The 23,290-nt window shown below is 35.3% G+C and overlaps 1 protein-coding gene and 1 pseudogene across 1 annotated transcript; both read left to right on the top strand.

Annotated features, from left to right (window-relative positions):
* Positions 1 to 694: 694 nt before the first annotated feature.
* Positions 695 to 4,626, top strand: LOC113331609 (annotated as a pseudogene).
* Positions 4,627 to 10,484: 5,858 nt separating this feature from the next.
* On the top strand, positions 10,485 to 13,614 carry LOC113331533. Its single transcript, XM_026578256.1, has 4 exons — positions 10,485 to 11,157; positions 11,398 to 11,697; positions 11,848 to 12,266; positions 12,979 to 13,614. Exons 1-4 carry the CDS (start codon positions 10,485 to 10,487, stop codon positions 13,612 to 13,614), a joined length of 2,028 nt encoding a protein of 675 aa, XP_026434041.1.
* The last annotated feature ends 9,676 nt before the right edge of the window (positions 13,615 to 23,290 follow it).

Genomic DNA, 23,290 nt, shown 5'->3' with positions numbered 1-23,290 from the left:
GTCATATAGTGCCCTAATTCTTCAATCTAAATCATGTTATAAACCCTCATTTCCCAGAGTCTATTGTAAATTCTAAAATTTAACCCCCACATACCCATTGATTTGTAAAGATTAAACCACAAGTTTTTCATTACAATAAGCATAACTGAAGCATCATTTACACATCTTATCACAAAACATAAAAGATAAGCATGTTGTAACATCAGAATAACAAAACCAGAAAATGATAATCTATGGTAATACGACAAACTAACATTACAACAAGTTTGTTATTAAGAATGTTGTAACAACAAAATACCAAAATGATAATATATGGTAATACCAGAAACTAACATAAAAACATGATAAACAAACTAAGATTCAGTTTCAGAAACCCCAAAATTTAAAGACAATATCTCATCTTCAATTAACCAAATAAAGTTTCAGAAAACCACTTGTCATTCAAAATCTTAAACACCTAAGCAAAAATTGTCGACTTTCATTTCATATCCAACAAAATTGAATCCTAGTTTCAGATTGATGACAGATAATTTTAAACCCTAAATCATACCTTTTTTTTTCTTCTGCTGGTTTTGAAGTTGGGGTTATATCTTTCTATCGTGCACTCTCTTCGCTCTCTGTTTATCCAAATCTTCTTCCCTAATCTCTTCTTTCAAATACCTAATTTCTATCCGTATTTATTAATTCTTCATAGATGGCGAATTGGGTATGTAAAAATATAGGGTTTTTCTGGTTTTTCAGTTATGGGGTATTGGTGTTTTGCTGTGAATCGTCCACTGTTTGTCCTGTATATCAATAAAAGATTCAATCTTGTAGCGGATTGAATCTGAGAAGAAACTGAGAGAAAAGTAAGATAAAATGAGGTAAGGGTTTGAGAGGGTTAGGGATGAAATAAATGAAGTTCAATCTTGCAGCGGATTGAATCTTCTGAAACTGAGAGAGAACTGAAGAAGAAGAAGAAGAATGAAAGAGTTGGAGAGGGAGATGAAAGGAGAGAACTGAAAATGACGGTAATAACAATAAGACGGAAATAACGAGATATTTGTCTCGGTGACATCTATGCTGAGGTGGTAGCTAACTCATTCGAAATTTTTGCTGAGGTGGTAGCTGACTCAGTCAAGAGGGTATGGACCTTTTCTAAACAAGGGTATAAAAGTCCATAAAAACCCAAAAAGGTATTATCTGTATATTTCATTTAAGGTGGCAGTTTTGGAAGCTTGTTTCCAGAGGGGGCTATTTTTACACATTAAAGTTACTTTAAGCCTTCAATAGCTACTCAACAGCCACAGAACTCTCACTCACCCCCCTGGCTAAATTTATTATTGTACGATATTCTCTGAAAGCTCACTCTTTTATCTAAAGAAGTTGAAAATTGTCACATGAGAAGCGAGTTGTATTAAAAATTTTAAAGGTATGCTCTCTTATATTAAATCATTCATAATTTTTACACAAAATTGGTTAAAAAGACCAAAATCAACAATTCCTGGGTGAAATGGACAGTTAGATTTTGATACTGTTTAAATGGACAAAAATGTAAAAATAGGCAGGATGTAACCAGTTTCATCGTGCCCATTTTCAAATATTTTTTCTTATTTTTAATTTACACTGGATGTATCCAGTTTCATCCTTGCTATTCGAGTAAGAATCCGTCAAGCATTACTAACATCTTTAATATCTGTAGCCCACGGGATTACTGGCCATTGTTGGAGCAGGCATATTCGTTCTATATAACAATGAGAAGCGAGTTGTATTAAAAATTTAAAAGGTCTGCTCTCTTATATTAAATCATTCTTAATTTTTACACAAAATTGGTTAAAAAGATCAAAATCAACAATTCCTGGGTGAAATGGACAGTTAGATTTTGATACTGTTTAAATGGACAAAAATGTAAAAATAGGCAGGATGTAACCAGTTTCATCGTGCCCATTTTCAAATATTTTTTCTTATTTTTAATTTACACTGGATGTATCCAGTTTCATCCTTGCTATTTTTTAAATTTAAACTAAGATGAATCCAGTTTCATCCTTTCTATTTTTTTTGGCCATTTCACCCAAACTATTTTTTACTCGTCCATTTGAACCGTGATTTAAAAATATTTGGACAAATGACCCATTTTCCGTAATTTTTATATCTAGTAGTATTCTTGTCTTCCTAGTTATAATCGATCAGTTTGAGATAAACCGATTTCATTTTAGGAACCACCAAAATATTAAGCCGATGCCACATGTACTACATTATCTGTTACTCTGTTGGATAACTCGTGAACTTTGACTATTCCTGCCTCTGGCAGATGTAGGTCAGACCTCGATTGATTAGTTAAATGTGTTGCCAAAATATAATACATCATATGCCTCTTAAGGCACGCATATTCTACTTTTAGCTGCTCAAAATTGTCGAAAATCTGGCGCTGTAGTCTCCTTCAACTTTTATGATTAAACTTTAAAAGGAAAGTTCCAAGGAGCTGCAGCTCTAAGAAATTATGTGTTATAGTAAGGTTGTGGGGGTGTGCCAATGTTAAATTTCTCACTGAAAGCATGTGGAGTTGACCATTCTGTAGAAATAACAAAGGGAGGAGAATTTTCGGCTGAGAGTGACGCATGATTAACTTGGAGATGACTCGTTTGTTTCTTTTGGTTTTTTTATCTTTGAATTCAGTTTCAAAATTTGTTGAAGCTTGGTGCTTCCTCAAAGCGATTTCTTGTTAACTTTGGCTTAACTTCACTGGATCAGGTCAAGGTACTGACAGATTGAGTTGTGAATGCAGAGGACCTACTGTTGGAGGCCCGTTTAATCTGATTGATACTGAACATAATTCTGTAACTGAACGAACTTTCGAGGAAACTGGGTACTGCTCTACTTTGGGTACAAATCTTCTCCTGATGTTGGTCCAGAAGTTGAGAAAATGGCAAAGGCCATCAAAATATTAGGTTGGTGTATATGCAGTTTCCAGTGTTTTTCGATTGTCACTACAGATAATTCCTTACCTTTTTGTTCTTCTTAATGGTGCTGATAATACCTTTTCCGGCTTGAACAAGAATCTGAACGGGACCTGAAGATTATACCCACATTTGTTACAATTGATCCCGAAAGGGATGCCCCTCGTCAACTCAAGGCTTACCTCAAGGGTGAGCACCACTTGTAATATCTCCTCATATAGTAATTTATATGACATTAATCTCTCACCAATTTGTATCTCTTCATCAGAGTTCGATCCAAGAATTGTTGGATTAACGGGATCGATTTGTTCAATAAAAGAGATGGCTCGAGAATATCTATCAGAGTTTTCTTCAAAAAGGTTGAGGAAGATGGAGCAGATTACCTCGTACAAACTTCTCATAACATGTAAGTAAATCTTGCTTACAATATTTGGTATACCTGAACAAGACTTTTTTTATTTTTTGTCACTTGATTTCGTTTAAACATTCACATTAACATACAGGTACTTGTTGGATCCAAATTTGGAGATCGCAAGATGTTTTGGCCTAGAGTACACTGCTGAGCAACTGTCAGAAGAAATACTCAAGTTGACAAAAGCCCGTCCAAGTAAAGCACCTGAAAAAGCACCCGACTCGTGGATGATATGGCAACCCTATCTGACTTGGTAAGCAGAATTCTGATCCTCTAGCATAACAGCATAATTTTTTCAGTGTTGTCGTGAAAAAACCACTGTTGTATGCCATCATTCAGCTTACTTTCTATTTTGGTTACTGAGATAGATAAGAACTGAACTGACACACATTTTGTCGTCCAATAACAATGATTAACCCTGAGTTATTGGCTCTATCTGGAACACCTGAACCAGCTGCATATACATACTATCACCAAAATCAAATCGAGTTTAACACCATTAGAAGATGTGTGGACGGACTTCTTTGAATTTAGTTAGAAGTAAACGCGTCTTCACATTGATGCTTGAACAGAGAATGATAAAGAAGAGAGGTTTGTTATGCAAGTAAAGATTCGTAACCCAAACCCATTCTGAAGGCTGTTAATCTTATCTACTTCTTGTCATCCAAACTGATGATTAACCCTCGAGTTCTATTCAGATGAGCAGTTGTGGAGACACGGGTTATCTAAATTTCGTTTTGTTCCTCCATCTTTTTTTATAGTGTTACATTTATCAGTTTAGTATCATTCAGTTATGCGGAGTCTTCATTTCAATGCAGAATTTAAATGCACCAATCATGTTAGATCAAACTCCTGACTTCCTGTGACTGTTAAGTTGTTGTCAAAATCATCAAATTTCACAATATAAATGAAAGACGTAATCTGCAACTCAAGGGCTAATTTCTGGTTCAATTGTATTTTCTTTGTTACGCACTGTATGTTCGATGAGGTTCTCATATAACAACATAGGTTCCAGAATCATGTGGGCAATTTTTAACTATGAAATTTGCCTGCTAGACGCTTAATCGGATGACCCCTACAGTTTAGATGGTATGTGACATGCTATTCTCTTCTTACTGAAGCAAGATTTTTTTTTTTTTTTCCTGGTAGAATTTCCTTAGCTTGTGAAGCAAAGAAAGTGAGATGAGGTGGGCAAGTGTCAAGTTTTTGAATGAAGGAAGAAACTTTTGTTGGGTAAAATTTAGTTCACTTCTGAACTAAAGAAAGTGAAAAGAAAAGAGTTCTCTCATAAGGCAAGCAATTGCAGCAGAGAGTGTTTCAAGTCTCTTTGATTTCATTCACATAGGTAGTAGTTTCCTCTCTTTTTATCTTCTTCAGCCTTACGCTTCAAGCATGCAACACCCCTCACCTACATCATACAGATGCAGCTAAAGACATGGATGGAGTAATTACTAAGCTTTTTATTGTGTGATTTTGAAAGATGGGATCCCTTGTTTGTCTTGAGATTAATACCCTGTTCCTTATTATTAATAACAAGTACGAAAAATCATCTATTCTTATCCTCTTAATCTTATCTTTCAATCATATGACATATTAATGAAACTAAGTGAAGCATTTAGAGAAGTGCCTCAATAAAAGGCGACATACATGGTATAAGCTAGAATTCCCGATAGAGGGAAGGGAGAAATATAAAATGCAAGTGAAAACAAGTCCAGAGAACCAACTGTGATAAGTGGGGGCAACTGTCCCTATCTACGTTCGCTCTTAGATGTGATAGGCCATAAACTACTTGTTAAAACCTAGACAATGTTTTCCGTTTGTAACTCGCTAAGCTTAAAGTTTGCAATAGGTGCATAATTTGACTCGGCCTAAAAAGTACTTTACTATGTACGTTGCTTTAGGAGATGAAAGATATTAATCTATTTTTCTTAGCCAGGTCATAATATTAAAGCCAAAAATAATAATTACAAGTAACTAGATTTTGTGCCGTGCTACGCTCGGACGGCTCCACAAACTTCCTTCACCAATTCAATCTACAACTTGCTTCACCGAATGGCATAGTTAACTATATTATTGATCTGGTAAAGCTCGGCTTCGGCTTCGCCTTGCCTCGCCCCGTCTCCATCGTGAACATGAAGACCTACACATCCATTAATCAGTAGATTGTTCTATACTTGTTCTACACATGATGGATTTTGTTTTAGCTCACTGATTTTGTCGCCCAAAACCTGAGAAACCGTATGATGATCAAAAAACAGAACAAATACATAGGAATTAGAAAATGTCCTACTTAGAAAATACCCGTTTGTAACGGTTTGAAATCAAAACAATGATTTAACAGTCATTATGATATACAATAACATAGACATAAAGAGACGTGCATAAAGTGGGTCAATCACTTCATTAACTTATGAGCCATAAGATCATTTCATGGATTTTGACATACACAAACAACTGAATTTGGCTTAAGCAACTTCAAATTGTCTTTGGACTTCGAGCCTTCAAAATTCAAAACAAACAATTTAGAATTTGGCCCTAATTTTATTAGTTTGTGTGCAATATTTTATGCATATGCTACGCACGGGGCGGACTCATTGTTTTTTCTTTTAACCATATCTTTGTTTTGGTGCATTTTTGATTTGTTGTGGCTCGGCTGCGCCCCGCTCCCATGCAATTTTGATGTCAATGCATGCTTAGGATTTTTGATTTAGGGTGGCTCGGCCTCCCCCGTCCTTTTCTTAGATGAATTAATTCGAGATGAATTCCAATACGATACCTGCATTTGTTCTACTTTCTGCTACCAATCATCTGATGCGCAAACCATTTGAGATGTTAAGTCAATAACCTAAATTTTTCCATATGAGCTCATCAGTTAACAAAAGTACATTGAGCCACAGGTGCAATAGAATGAAAATGTTAAAAGAAACATATCCACTTTGCATGATCAAATAAAACTGAAGCACATAATACAGTGCTCAGCCCCTACGGCTCATAGTTCAAAAATTTGGACACCATGATTTCAAATTAATTGTTTAATTTTGCACAGGATTGAGCTTTAGTGCTTCTCGTCTGAATAAAGTGAGCATACGCAAACTCCATCGTTCATGCTCCAAGGCAGACGAAGAATCTGATATACATCATCCTCAACGAGCTTCTTATCCTTGTTCTCCACATTCTTAATGGTGACCATGTATTTTGACCTCTAGTTTGGCTATCGCATCATTCACCTATGCGCCCTGTATTTATAAGCACTCACCAGCCCTACCAACAACTGTCACATAGCCAAATTCATATATTCAACTATAAAGTGTGAAATTATTTAAAGCTGATACTTCCACAAAACTTCTAATGATTAAGATCATTCTGTCAAGTTTACTTAACAAAGAAAAACATAATTCGCAGAAAAGTTGTCGCCTCATTTATTTAAAATTAAGAACTCAAGAGTACAAAAACCAGAAGAGGATGCATAAAGCTTTCATTTCATCGTTCCAAGCACATTCTAGTTTGTTTCAGATTTCCTCTAGTTGCATACTCAAATTAAAAGACACGAAAGTAAAAATTAAATATACAATTGCATTATAAAAAGTCCAAAAATCAAAAGTTGCACAGCAGACAGATTTTCAAAGAAGATATATCCACTATATAAAAATTTAATTCAAATCAAAACCTTACCTTGGTGCAAATTACTTGTATTTTTGTTCCTTTTTTTTCCCTTGGTGCATATCAAAGCACTGCAACAAAAACAAAATCAAGTAGCGTGAAAATAATTTTGTGAGAATGAAGAAAAAAAGATGAAAACCCCAAATACTTCTGCAGAAATGCAATGTCCTTAACCTTTGAGCACCCAAAACTCTAAAGTCAATATGATGAAGTGGGGGTCTTTCTTAGCTGGGTTTTACGGTGCCCATAGAAGGAGCTTCCTGATCCATTGTTGTTGATAACTCTTTTGCACTTGGATACATCTCTTTGTGACTGCAATATTTTCATGAGCTATTTGTGCTGGGTAGCATCTCTGCGGCTGCAACATTTTCATGAGATGTAATGATCTTTAAGGAATCTCGGAAGCTTAATTTAAATATGTTTGCTACCTGTGTATCAAACTCCAATCCTTAGCTTAGACGTCAACTAATTTAAATATGAAGTTGTGTGCAGAATATAGAATAAGTTTGTTACCTAAAATTTAAAGTAAGATATGAGCATAGAATCACATCCTGTTAGAGCGAATAAAAATGGGGAATCGAGGAAGCTCTCTTCTCTCGCCTTGAATCCGCGATTTTAGAAATGCCAACTCAGTAACCAAATTTTTTGATTTTCTCATCCTTGATTCAGAATCCTTGCTCACTGTCCATGAAGTTCAATTTCTATTTGTATTATTATGCATAGTTTCCAATTAACTTACGTTTTTTAGATCTTAATTTGATTAGTCTCGTATTCATTTTCTTGTTCTTTTCATCAATTAAGTTTAATTTCTAAAAGAATGTATCTCAACTAACTTTCTTTTCCCTAATGTGTTTACAGATTGTTATCTCCTTAATGGTGTTTGCCTTCAGTTTTGTTGTGTTTACAGCGTTTGCTCTATTAGCTAAGTGGATTTTTGAAGTCCTGTTGTCACCGTTGTTGCTCCATCATGAGAATTCTCGACTCAATCAGTACCGATTTGCAATCTTTCAACTGAAAAGTCAAAGACCAGAAAGGCGGAAGAAAAGAAATTTTGAAATCCAAAATGGTCGAAGTAGTTTTGGTAACAAATTCCTGATTTTTCTCGGTGGGATAATTGCTATATGGTATGTTACTGCAAATAGATATACCAACAATAACCAATGGATATCTCCATTCCAAAATTATCGAGAGGAAATATCTTTGGTTGTGGAAGGAAACCCTAATTGCACTGGTTTATCTCAATCTATAAATCAAGTCTTTGAAGTCACAAAAGAACAAGAATTTTTTTTAGCAAACAATAGCATAATGGCTGAGGAAAATAATGAGCAGGTGATCGATTTAGCAGAGAGGTTCAAACAAGCAGCACTAGATCTAGACAAGGAAGATGAAGAAGTGGAAACAGCTACCATTGAAGATGTTGGGAACTGGGATAACTGCCTTATTGGCATGATTATCATGGAAGAAGGATCCATGGGTTTTAAAGAAGTGGGACACCATATCAAGTTTTGTTGGCCACACATCCCTGAAGGAGAAGTGAAGGTGGTGGAAATTGATAAAAACATAATGGTTTTTAAATTCAATGATGAAGAAACAAAGAACAACATCTACATAACTAGGCCATGGAGCATAAGCAAAAACTTAGTCATCTTGCATCATTATAACTCTGAAGTTATCTACAAAGAGTTAGATTGGAACCATCAATGCTTCTGGCTTCAACTCAAAAAGATGCTGCCTGAACATTTGAATGTTTTTTCTGTTACCAAGATTGGAAAACTGGTGGGAGAAGTTGTTGCAATTGAACCTAAAGATGCTATCCCAGTAGACAAAGAAGGAGTCAAAGTATGTGTCAATGTTGACATAAACTTTACACTAAGAAGAGGAGCAATGGTGAAAACTAATGCAGGGTGTACTAGATGGATTAAGTTTTTCTTTGAAAAACAGCCACATAACATCTGTCCAAAGTGCTACATCATCGAGCATACCAAAGGTGCTTGCAAGGCAGCAGAACAATTCTTAACAAAAGCTCATAGCAAGCCATACTACATTGGTATCAACAATAATGCTAATAAGAAGAACCTGGATAATGGAAGAGAATCCATCATTATTCCTAGCTGCTCCAAGAACAAAGAGAGAAATAAGTCAGGTTTCATCCCTCCACAGAATGTTATTATGCTAGTACCAAGGACTGAACCCACAGCTCAATTGGATGATGAAGATGAAACAAGATTGGGTAAAAGGCTAAGAATTACTACTCCTCAAGAATCAGATGCAGCTGGTACAATCAAACATTCTCATGATGGGGGACAATTGGAAACACAAGCTGCAGAAAGACTCACAACAAAGGAGAAACATTTTGGCAACACTAAGGGAATACAAAAGATAATTTACATATATCTCTTTATATCATTGAATTTCCTGCATAATTTTCATAGTCCTTGCATCAGTTTTTACTTTCATCCTTATTTTGATAACACTCTTATTAACTACTCTCATTTAGCTACAACTATGAAAATCATATCATGGAATGTTTGTGGATTTGGAAACAAGGATACCAGAAATCATCTTAATATGCTCATAAAATCCCAAAACCCTGACATAATCTTCCCGTATGAAACCAAAAATCAATCCAAAAGAATGAACTATCTCCTGAAAAGATTTAAATATTCAAATATCTCTTTATTAGACCCTATTGGGCTATCAGGTGGTCTTTGCATTTTGTGGAAAGATGGCATTAATCTTCAGATTATTGATGCTCAGTTGAACATGATTAACTGTATTGTGAAACCTTATAGTCAAAATAATAGCTCTCTTATGACTCTTTTATATGGTGCTTTATATGACACAGAGAAGGCCAACCAATGGGATCATCTGAGGGAAATAAGGTTAACTCATTACCAATCCTTGGATTGTAATAGGTGACCTTAATTTCATTTTAAATAATAGTGAAAAAGAAGGTGGCAACCCTCACAGTCAAAGTAACTTAGATGCAAACAATTTGCTGCTAGACAATAATAATCTTACTAGTATGCCTTTTATAGGGAATCCCTTTACTTGGACTAATAGAAGAAGTGGGGATGATCTCATTCTAGAAAGATTAGATAGAGCTCTCATATCTTATGATTGGTCTAACATTTATCCTAATGCAGCCCTTTATCACTTTACTGTTTTAGGTAGTGATCATTGTCCCATAATGCTAATCACTAGTAAAATGGAATACAGCACCAAGAAACCTTTTAGAGTGAATAAATCTTGGTTTAGAGACCCAACCTGCTCTGAGATAATTAAAAATGAATGGAATAGCAATACTCATGGTTCTTCTGGTTTTATTCTTGCTAATTATCTTCATACTACTAAGCATTTTCTCAGAAATTGGAATTATCAGCATTTTGGCAATATTAACACTCAAATTGCTAATCTTGAATTTCAGTTATCTAAACTTTTATAGAAATGTTAGAAATCCTAATGATAGCAGGGTTATGGATCTAACTACCAAATTAAAATACTGGTATTATGCTGAAGAAGATTTCTGGAGACAAAGAGGTAAGGGTGATGCTATTCTTCTAGATGATAGGAACACTACCTATTTTCATCAAAAAGCTAATTTTAGAAGACAGAAAACTCAGATAGAGTCTCTACAAAACAATATGGGAATTTGGTTAGATGAAAGACGGGATATAAAAAATGAACTTTTAAGGCACTTTAGCAATATGAGTAGAACAACTCATCCTCCTAATTCTGATGCTTTTCTTAGCAATATAGAAACTTGTATTAATGATCAGGATAACTCCATGTTAATTGCTATGCCTTCTTGTGATGAAATTAAAAAAGTTGTTTTTGAAATGAAGCCTTGGACAACTCCAATACCAGATGGCTTCCCACCAGGTTCCTACCAACTAATGTGGGACACTGTTGGCCCTGAAGTTGTAAAAATGGTTCAATCTTTCTTCCATTCTCATTATATTCTGAAACAGTTGAATCATAACTTCACTACTCTTATTCCTAAGAGTAATTGTCCCAAAAATGCTGCAGATTTTAGACCCATAAGACTTTGTAATGTGTCGTATAAAATTATATCTAAGTTGTTGGCCTCTAGATTAAAAAAAGTTTTACAAAAAATCATATCTCCAGCTCAAACTGCTTTCATTTCAGGTAGGCTAATACATGATAATATTATTATTGCACATTAACTGATTCATTCCATGAAACAAACTAAGGCTAAAGATGGTTGTGCAGCAATTAAGCTTGATATGTCTAAGGCTTTTGACAAAATAGAATGATGTTTCCTTCTGGATAGTCTCAAAAGTCTTGGGTTTTCCCAGGAGTGGTGTAGTATGATTAATCAGTGCATTTCTACTCTGTCTACCTCCATCCTTCTCAATCGTACTCTAGGTAAAGTCTATTATCCTCAAAGAGGCCTGAGACAAGGTGATCCCTTGTCTCCATACCTCTTCATTCTTTATATGGAAGCTTTGTCTAGAGGTCTGATTCAAGCTGAAAATGATAACCTCATTCATGGCTTCAAAGCAAACAAACACTTCCCCTCCATTTCTCATCTCTTCTTTGCAGATGATTGCCTGATTTTCATTAAAGCTAGAACTAAAGATGCTAGAAACCTAGTCACTCTTATTGAGAAATTTAGTAAATTCTCTGGTCAGGCTGTTAACTTTGAGAACTCTGCTCTAGCTTTCAGTAAGAAAGTCCCTAATAATGTTAAGAATGACATAGCTAATATCCTTAGAATTAGAAGAATGTCACTAAATGAGAAATATTTAGGTGTACCTCTTCTCTTCTAAAAAAGGAAATCTCACTCCTTTAGTCATCTGGTTGAAAATGCAAAAGGTATACTTGCTCACTGGAAACCAACTTATCTAGCTCCCCTTGGTAGAACTGTTATGGACCAATCAGTTCTAGGTAGTTTAGCTAGTCATCACCTAGCTGTTTTTCCAATGCCTAAGGAAATTACAGATAAATTGGATAACCTACAAATGAGGTTTTGGTGGGGCAAAAAAGAGGAGGAAAAAGGCTGTTATACTAAAGGCTGGAAGGACATTGCTCTTCCCAAGGAGCTAGGATGTTTAAATATTAGAAGAACTGATGTTTTAAACCTTGCTCTCCTTACTAAATTAGCTTGGAGGCTATTAGAAAATCCTGATGATAAATGGACTGCCATTCTAAGAGGTAAATATTTTGCTGATTCTAACCCTTTGTGTGACAGTGTTTCAAAACAGGTTCTTGGATCTGGAATGGTCTTTTCAAAGGTTTGGAAATTGTTAAAAAGTTTCACGTGTGGGAGATTGGTAATGGTAAGTCTGTGCATATATGGAAACACAATTGGATTCCTAATATGCACAGACCCCCTTCATCCCAATTCTACTCTTCTAACATGAAATATGTGAGCCAACTGATTGATCATGATTTGAAATGTTGGAAAATTGATACTATCTCTGCTCTTTTTGATAACAATACTGTGAATGAAATTCTGAATATTAGAATACCTTTTAGTGGAGAAGATAAATTAAGATGGGAACTCAGTAGTAATGGGTACTTCACAGTTAAGTCTGCCTATAGAGTTATCATGAATGATAATCTTTTATCCAGTCCTAGTAAAAACAACATGAATATTAATTGGAAATCTTTCTAGAAACATAAGCTACCTCCAAGAATCCACCATTTTATGTGTAAGTTTTTGCATAATTTCCTGCCAACTTGATCTAAGCTTGTTAGAATTACTAAGCACAAGGAAACTGCTTGCAATTTATGTGATCAGAATGTTGAATGCCCTCAACATCTATTTATCTCTTGTAATATTGCCAGGAAAATCTGGAATAAGATTGATGTCAGATTATCTAATACAATTAGTACTATAATCTGCATCAATGGGTAAGTCATTTCTTCCCTACAGGTAATAACTTTCCATCTTTAGATTTCACTCAGTATGAGATTGCTTCTTTTTGTATGTGGTCAATCTAGAAAGTAAGATGTGCTAAATATTTTGATAATGTTCAACCAAATGTTGACAATATTGCTAATTCAATTATGATGCAGATGAATGATTGGATAAATGCTAGGTTGGTTCAACCAAATGCTAATTATGTTATAACTCAATCACAACACTACTGGACTCCTCCATTAAATAACTGTATTAAAATAAACTTTGATGCATCATTTGTGAACAATAACACTTTCTCTGGCTGGGCTCTAATATCTAGAAATTTTTCAGGTGACTGCGATGGACTGCGAGGAGGTGCAGCTCACGCAATAGATCCAGAACAAGCAGAGGTGCAAGCACTTTTGGAAGCAGTTCTGTGGGCAAAACAAAAAGGCTTAACAAAGTTGCAACTGGAGGGTGATTGTTTAAATGTCATAAATGCTGTGAATGGATCTCTCACAGCCGTGAAGTGGACTACTCATAACTTAATAAAAGCTGCACTAGGCATCCTTAGTTCTTTCTCTTTTTGGTCATGCACATATGTGCACAGAGATGCAAATCATATAGCAGACAGTCTGGCTAAATTTGCAAGGTCTCACACTATTTGTTTTCAGTATTACAATGATATTCCTGCCTGGGTTCAAACATTGATCCAGCAAGATAAAACTCTTATGTAATTCTTTTATCATTCAACTCATTTTTCCTATTAAAAAAATAGAGCGCATAAATAAGAAAAATAAAAAAGCATCGAAGGACCAAGAAGACACGGTCTAATTTATCCCTTCTTCATTGCACTTGCAGTACTGAAATTTATACTTTGAGTAAATCAAAGTGTAACACATCTAGGAATTCTTCGATTTCATATACAATCATTCATAAATTGAAAAACCATTAATATTCAAAGCATATCCCTTATAAAAGCCTAATATATTTTCTTCTATAATAAGACATTGTCAACTAATCATCTGGACAAACAACCACATGAAACTAATCAGAACTTTGACTAAACCACTGATTTATCGAGTTAGAGTTTGGGCATCATGAAAAAATTGCTAACTAGAAATGAAAAATGCTTGAGGAAGTTGTGCATCTACCTTGTTTACAGAATTTCCGCAAGATCTTTTCTATCAGATGGTATGAGAAACAATTGAGCAGTTTTCTCGGCACCCACAATCTGCAATACGTCAACCAAAAAATAATCAATCAGTTTGAATGAAACTCAGAAATAAGATAGAAAACATCATATTCCTCTGTTAGCTGGCCACTGCATGAGTAGAAGCCAAATACCTCTATTTTAACAGAAGCGAAACAAAATTCCTTGTGCCAATAACTCTATTTGAAATATATTCAAGATTAAATGATGCAAGAAAATAAATCAAGTAAATTTTCTAACCGAAAGTCCCAATGATATATATGTGTTGAGAGTCAGACGTGAGTATATCTTGCACCTGTGCTTCAGTAAATGTTTTGAAAATAATTTAATATAATATTGAAATAAGTAGGGACTGATGTCTTCCCTTGATTAATATCACACTTTTTGTTCAAAAAGGTGATAACTCCCAATCACGCCTATCACCTTATCCTGCACCAGGAGACACTAACTACACTTTAGAAAAGACGTGATTTTGGAGCCCTATCTTTCTGGTTGTATATATAATTTTTGACGAAACCCAATAGTAAAAAGTATAAGATCACACCCTGATAAACAGAATGTGATATTGCTCTTTTGTACCTGCAAAATAAAACATGATATTGTTCTTTTGTACCTGCAAAATAAAACATGGGTTAGGGTTTATTGATTGTACCTGCAAAACAATACATGGGTTAGGGTTTAATGATTCAGAGAAACGAAGAGCCATCAAGAAAAAGGTTAGGGTTTACCAATAGTAAAAATTCGTTCTATCAAAATAAAACCAAACAAAAACAATTAGAACAAAACCGATAACGAAGAATCAAAGAGATGGAGAAGGCAAACAAAGAGAGAAGAAGAGAATAGAATAAGGGTATGGATTAAAGAGATGTGATTAAGGTTATGGAAATTCAACTTCGTTCAACTGAAAACTTGTTTTTTTTCTTGGTTCTTTTTTTTTTTTTTGATTAATACAAAAATTTATTTATTTTGTGAAAAAAACCTTGTTTTTCTCTCCTTTGAGGAAAAGTGAAACGAAACAATTCTATGAGTGGGTGAGGATCACCATCGAAGGAGGAGGGAGGTATTCCCACCGCACGACGCATGGCCTTACATGACTTAGAATTTTAAAGGAGTTAGATTATCAGGGGACCCGAGGGTCCCAGACTCTTTAGAGAGCTAACGGGCAGACAAAACCTCTAAAAATGAATAGAAATGGGGAAAACAGGCCCTTACAGGAAATCGTAAAAACCTAACATCAGTTAAACTTCAAGCATTAAAACCACACAAACTCCAAGCACCCTTCAGATTACTCGTGTCCGTAGCAATCCTCATTCTAGCAACATAACTTCATTTAAAACCGCGTTTATGTGACTGTAAAGGACCACACACTTTACCACTCCTCGATGTATTACCATTAACTGATGTTATAACCAACTTCATATTTATGAAGTTCAAGATTCTCTGAGCTTCTTCCTCCGTAATAGGGTCAAACCCTTTATCGTTGTTAGGAGAATTTATTGTAGACCACCTTGGAGTATAACGTACAATCGCTGATTGGTTAATATCAGCATCCATGCCCTCATTATAATCTGTTTCAACTTGTTCCACATCCTCGCTAATTCATCAAAAAGATTATTTGTTGCAGCATCTATAATTTCTTGAGCGAACTTTGACATTGCTATCCCCTCTTCCTCCAATCTCTTCTTATTCATACGTATTTCGTCTTCCGAGAGATTCTCTTTAGGTTTATTCGTATGTTTACGTCTTTTATTTTTACCAGCAATAACCCCCTGTATAATTTCATTAATAGTGGGATCATCAACTACTATTACTGAGTTTTGACTGAGGTACTGCTCTCCGATACAATAGTTTCAGGTACGGTTTCATTCACAACAACTCCATCAGCTCCAAGAACTGCCAGGGTTATTTTCGATTGCTGACTACTGATATCAACTTCAGGTGTTATGGGCTTATCCCCTACATATTTAGATGACTCATCATAAACATTTTCCACTTATTCACCCTCACTTTCTTGGTTGTCTCCCATCTTATCATTTGCATAAGTTCCGTCCATATTTGTAAGAACATCAAACTTAATAGTGTTTACGTTACCCGAATTTTCAGCACTGTCGTCACTGAATTTAGTTTTTGTACCATTAGCTAATTCGAATACAGATTGTTTTCTCGCCTGTAACAATTTATTATTGTTGTTGAATTCTTCAGTTGTTGGGGGAACAAAGTCTTTGTTCCTGTTACCTCTCTACGATCTCTAAAATTATTATTAGGAACAACTCTATTATCTGCCACATTACATGACGTAGTAGCATCAATGTTTTCAGCTACATGCCTTGATTTAGCTTTACATTGTTTAATAGAATGACCTAAAACCTTGCAGTGCTCGCAAACGCAGGATGTTTTGGAATTTCCACCACCTGTTGATAACCCTCAGGATCCCAACTTGATTGAACGTAAACAATTTTATCAACTGGTTTTGAAAAATCAATCTCGACCAAAACTGAAGCATAATAACCAAAAGTTTTCTTCAAAGTTGGTTCATCCACTTTAACAGGTTTTCCTAGGTTCCTGACATACCTAGTAAAAAAATTTCCAGATCAATATTCCTGTCTTAAGCCTGGATATTGAACCTAAACTAATGTCGACGTAACTTTTTGCTTATCAGGATTAAAGCCAACAGTCTATTCATGAACATGAACTTCATGAATCAATTTGATTCCTTTGACTGTAGTTTCTATGATATAAGGACCATCTTCTAAAACCTTATTAGCAGCATCAACATTATCGAACGTCATGGAAAAATAAATCCTTAGGGAGCGGAATAAAACGACATCCACCATTAATATTCCATTGTGATAACAGAACTTATGTTGCGTCTTCAAACTTCATGTCAATTTTATTTGTATCAATACGACCAATTAAACTGAACTGCATGTCATCCATAGATTCAGCTTCTAACTCAAGTGTAAGAATAATACATTTGCCTTTCCCGGCCATAAAAACCAGTTTAGGAAATGATTCAATATTTACTGATGTTGGTTCCCTACTTCTAATAATCTTTCCCATAACAAAATCACTATATCTAGTAATCCTAGGAGGATAATTGGAGTGATCCCCATTGTTGAAATATGTTAGAAAATCCATAATAACGAGTAAGATTGCCAAAAACACGAATCTAGTTTTCACAACCGGAGATTGAAAGATAAAAATCTAATTGGAGAGATTTGGGTCTTATTAAATTATTTGGTTAAAGTGTTTAATAAAATAAAACAACTCAATGAGAAATTAATTGAACAAAATGATAGTTTAATGGTTGGTATTATCGCTTAATGGAAAATCTAAGAACTGAGTCTAACTAGTAGTCTCGTGGTCTACTAGTTAAAGATTAATGCATGAAGTCAAAAAGCTAACTAGAAATATGTTAGTTGTCAAGCAAACCTGTGTCCACGTCTTGGTACAGGATGTCTACAAACACCACCACCAATTACAAGCATGGAGCAATCTATCATCATCATTGGACTTGATTTGTTTTTCATGTTCTTGCAGAGTTGTTGTACCCTAAGGATACTAGGATTTAGTTTAAGTATTGGTTATTGGGAGTTCTATGATTCCATCCACATTTGTATGTTTTAACAAGTCTCTCCTACAAGGCTAAACTAAGTCAAATTATACGAAAATAAATGTCATTTTGAATAATTTGCAATGGAAAGTAAACACAAAAAAATTAAAAAATTAATGGATTATGTGTCCATTTAATTTAAATTAAAAGATTTTTTTTTTTTTTTTTTGCTAAGAAACAAACTTTTCATTGACAAAGAAGGAAGTTACAAGCATTCACAATCTGTTCCCTCTCAAGATAGTTCAAAAATGGAGGACATGAAACCCAAGTTGCTTTAACACATAGCTTCCTAGCCCGACGTGCAAGCCGGTCTGCAAACTTATTCATAGTACGCCTAATATATACAAGCTTAAAAACAGAACTACTAGAGAGAAGGCAGCAACAGTCTTGAAGAATATCACTGCATCTTCATCCGGACGAGTGACTGACTCCATCACAAAATCTACCACTTGCAGGCAGTCATTAACAAGAAGAACTTTGGACAAGTTCAGCTCCATTGCCCAGGATACAGCCAAAAACAGCGCCATTGCTTCAGCACTAACTGCATCAGGAGCAAGCCCAAAGTTCGAATTACAAGAAATTATTCTTCCTGCAACATTACATAAGATAAAACCAGTTCCCATGTTTAAGTTTTTATAAGAGCCATCAATGAATAGAATATGATCAACCTCAGAAGTGAGAGTTTTAGTATCCACAGGAAAGACAGACGCAAGGGGAGGATGCATATAAGTATTCAACATTCTTTTAATGTTGAGGATAACTCTGTCAAGATTTATCTCAACTTTCTGAAAGGCTACATCACATCGCAGCTTCCATATACACCACATAATAATTGCACCTACACTAGGCCAGACAACAGGGAAAGGCGACTGACCTAGCCTTATATCAAACCATTTCAGAAAGTAATCATCAGGCCACAGAAAGTCAAAGGATATCAGATGTTGAAGAGATAAAGCAAACCAGATGTGAGACGCAACAGGACAATGAAAGAAGAGATGAAGGACAGTTTCAGAATCATTGTTGCAGAGAAGACATGATTGATCAATAGTGTTGTTATAAGCATTCATAGTAGCATTAACTAGCAACATACTAGCAAAAACCTTCCAAATAAAGAACTTAACTTTTGGAAGATAGTTCAACGACCAAACTTTAGACCAAAAATAAGACTCTTCAAATGTAGCAAACTCATTTGTATACACTTTATAAGCAGAATTAATTGTAAAATTACCATCTTTAGTGTGTGCGCACATAATCTTATCCTCATGAGAAGTATTCAGGCGAATTGAACGAATTTTGATAACATCTTCAGGACAAAACAAGGAATTCAGAATATCTAGGTTCCATGTATTATGATAAGGGTCTATAAGCTCACTAACAAAAGTGTAATCATTATAATTAGGATCAATAGATAAAGGAGGAGCAGAAGAACAGGGTAACCATATAAAAGTCCAAATTCTAGTAGAGTTGCTATTGCAATGCCTTTCCAAATCCAGGAGGAGGTGTCAGCAGCCTTATCTATTTCTAATAAATTTTGATTAGGAAGATATTTATCTTTTAGAAATTTTTAAATCAAGTGTCCAAGGAACTGAGTAATTATCCATGCAATTTTGGATATAAATACCTTATTCAGAGCATAAGAATTTTAATACCCAGACCACCACATTTTTTTAGATTTACCAATGTCAGACCAAGATCGAAAATAAACTGCCTTACGGGGATTTTTCTTAGCCCACTAAAAAGTTCTCTGAATGGAGTCAAACTTTGAAGTAAGCTTCTTAGGAAGGGGTAAACATGACATATGATACACAACAAGGCTTGACAAAACATGTCAAGTGACAACAGTTCTACCAGCACCATTGAGATTAGTTTTCTTCATATTACCAAGTCTAGCATAGAACTTATCAATAAGAAATTGAAAGGATTTAGTCCTGTCTTTATTAACAAACAGGGGGGTTCCTAAGTATTTTTATGTGCTTGAAAAAACTTGATGCCTAAGGATCTAGATAGAATTTTAATGTGTTTGTGATGCATATTCACACTTGTAAAAAAACCCGACTTTTCCAGATTGATAGCCTGACCCGAAGCTTTAGAAAACTTATTTAAAATATGCAACTGATTTTTTGCATACAGTAAAGATGCTTTAGAGAAAAGCATACAGTCGTCTGCGAAGAATAGATGCGAGATAGAAGGGCTATTAGATATAAGTTTAAAGACTTGAATAAGTTTATCTGATTATGCTTTTATTAACATCTGTGACATGACTTCCATACAAAGGATAAAAATATAGGGAGAAAGACAGTCTCCTTATGTAATTCCTCTACAAGGAAAGAACTCTTCTCCTGGAGAACCATTTATAAGAATTGAGTATGAGACAATACTGATGCACTGAAGCATCAGTTGACTTCAATCATTTGAAAAACCAAGTTTTTGAAAAACAACAAGAATAAATGGCCATTCTAATCTGTCGAAGGCTTTCGACAGATCGAGCTTAATAGCCGTATAACCTTTTTTAGTTCATTTTTTCATTCTTTTAAATGAATGCAGAATCTGATGACTTATTATGATGTTATTCTGAATTTGCCTATTAGAAAAAAAAAGCCGACTGAAAAGGGGAAATAAGCGAATCCAGCAGAGGCTAGAGCCTATTGGTTAAGATCTTAAATTGTAAACTGAGTTTGCTAAACTAATATTCCTAAAGTCATTAGGCGGAGAAGGATTGGAAACTTTAGGAATCAAGGATATAAAAGTGTAGTTCAACAGTTTCAACAAGAACTTAGTTTTGAATTTTTTTTTTGAATATGCTCAATTACCTGAACAGAAACTATATTCTGACTATCGCGGGAAAATCCTGCAGGGAAACCATCTGGGCCAGGAGAGTTCCATGGCTCCATATTTTTTAAGGAGGACAGAATTTCCTCTGGTGTAGGGATGGCCATAAGAAAGAGGTTGACTTCATTAGTAATAATTGGCTGAACATCTTTTAAAACTTCTTGAATATCAGCAGAGCAAGGATGAGAAGAGTGATAAACCTTTTTAAACTGTGCTTCAAATAGTGCAACAGTTTTTTCTTTAGACTCCAACCAATTACCTTGTTCATCCTTAACCGTATGGATGGTGTTGTACATATTTCTGAGTTTGACAGAATTATGAAAGAACTGAGTGTTCTTGTCATAATAGACAAAGTAATTAATCCTAGATTTTTGCTTATAGAAAGAGTTTTCAATCTCATACCAGAAGTCAAGTTGCTTTGAGTAATTTAAGATAAAATTACCAATAACTAGTGTGAATGGTAAAGATTGGAGCTTTTCTATTTCAGCATTGATCTTATATATAGTATTTTGAATGTGACCGAAAGAGTTAACATTCCATCTACAAAGATCAAATTTGACATTGCGGAGTTTTCCAGCTACAACAAAACCAGGAGAACCCTTAACTCCCTTAGACCAAGAGGAGGACAAGAAATATTTAAAATCAGGACTCAATTGCCATCACTTGAAGAATTTATAGGGAATGTAATGCTTTTTTTCGAAATGAAAACAATTAGAAAGGATAGGATTGTGGTCTGAATAAGCTCTACCCAAATTAGTGACTCCAGTCTAAGGCAGAAGAGACACCCATTTGTCATTCATAAACCCTCTATCAAGATTTTCAAAGATCAACTCAGCAGGATTTTTAAACCTTCTATTACAACAGGTAAACGGATTTCCAAAAGAAAAGATTTCATTAAAGTTAAGATCAATCATCTTAGCTCTAATGAAATCAGGCACTAGTGAGTTAGCCGCAATTCCACCTTGTTTTTCAGAATCATGCATAATAAAATTGAAATCTCCTAACAGCATCCACGTACGGTGAACATCATCAGTAATACCATCTAAAACATTCCATTGTGCTTTCATACCGACAATATTCAGAGAACCATAAACAAAAGAAACCAGACAATTTTTTATTCTAGGGGTAATATCACAAACTATATGGATCATGTTAAGAGACGAATGAATAACTTCAATATTAAACTTTTTGAAAAACCCAGCGCAAGTCCACCTGATTTTCCGGTCGGGGGGAATGAAAAACCACGAGTCGAAAGGAAGATGATGACAATGTTTTTTCACAGTGTCATTATCCACCACAGTTTCAATAAGGAAAATTGCATCAAAATGAAATTTCCTAAATAGACTAGAGATATGCAGCCATTTCTTATCTGAACAACATCCATTCATGTTCCAACTTAAAAATTTCATGTTTAACTAGGGGAAAAAGGAAAACAAATAGAAAACAACACGCAAAAACAATGAAGCAACTAGAGAGGAATAAAAGAACAAAGATTGCAGCAAACAAAAGGATAAATGCGTTAAATAACAGGTAAAGAATGAGGACTTACAAGGTTATGAGTTGAGGAGGGATCCACATCCATCGAAAGGGGGTCCATCATCATGAGATCGATATCTTTGTTAAATTCTTCTTCAGCAAAAACTGGTTCCGGTGGAAGCATAGATGACGGCATGGGCTCAAGAACAACCTCCTCCTTAAGATCACTGATCTGATTATTATGATTTCCAAAGTCGTATTCTAAGTTTGCACTCATAAATATTTCAGATGAGTAATCCATTTCGGTAGCTTTGTTGAAAGCAAGACCAGAAGAAGTAAACACAGCTTATGAAAATGAGGTACAAGATGCAAACCAGAAAACATTTGTCTCAGGAGAACCATTACTAGATGAGACTCCTAAACTTCCCACATTGAAAGATGTATCTGTGGGAGGGTTAAAATGTGGGAAAGAACTAATAGAAGGCCAATGAGATAGTGACTTCAATGAGGCTGATGATGAAAAAGAGGTAGTGCTAATGGATTCCGATTCAAAGGAAGTTCTAGGCCTTTTACCTTTCCTTTCATGGACAAGACCGTCCGGTCCAAAGGTGAGGTTATCAAAGGGGGATGCATTGAAGCTATTGTTTCCAGTACTAGGAGTAATGGATGCAGAAGGTGTGACCTTATTGACAGGTTCTTTGATATATAAAGAAGAAACTGCAGGCAATACAAAAGACATAGCAGGGATACAAATAAATGAACCTCTGTTGCCAAGAGCACCAACTGGCCTCAAACTAACCGAGAAAGCAGTAGGTCTGGAGGAAGCATTTGATGCAACTTTAGCATGGCGAGCATTGGAGGGACCTGATGCACCAGAGCTTTCTCCCTTCTTCGACGACATTCTTGTGGCAACAACATGGGAAGCTCGTGGAGAGGGAGCAGGCAGAACACGAACTTAAATGCTGGATCGGATTTCCTTACACAGAATGTCATCATGATAAAGAACAAAACACTCCTTGCACATAAGATAAGGAAGCTTAGGATAAAATGTTGTCATGATATAGGTACGCTTAGTTGTATTGATGACCACCTTTTTGGTAAGAGGGGAGTTAAGAGGGCCATAACCTTTGCATCGAAATAATTCCCAGCAGCTGATCAGCAGAGACAAAGGTGTCAATTTCATCCAAAACTTCTCTCGCCTTTTCTCTACTGACCAAATCCGAAGGAATGGAAATCTGCATAGGCATTAGAGTTTTGTCCCAGACAAGATCAAAGATAGACT

Source organism: Papaver somniferum, chromosome 1 (assembly GCF_003573695.1).
Source record: "Papaver somniferum cultivar HN1 chromosome 1, ASM357369v1, whole genome shotgun sequence".
In the NCBI taxonomy this organism is placed as follows: domain Eukaryota; kingdom Viridiplantae; phylum Streptophyta; class Magnoliopsida; order Ranunculales; family Papaveraceae; genus Papaver; species Papaver somniferum.
This window is presented reverse-complemented; position numbering and strand designations above follow the sequence as displayed.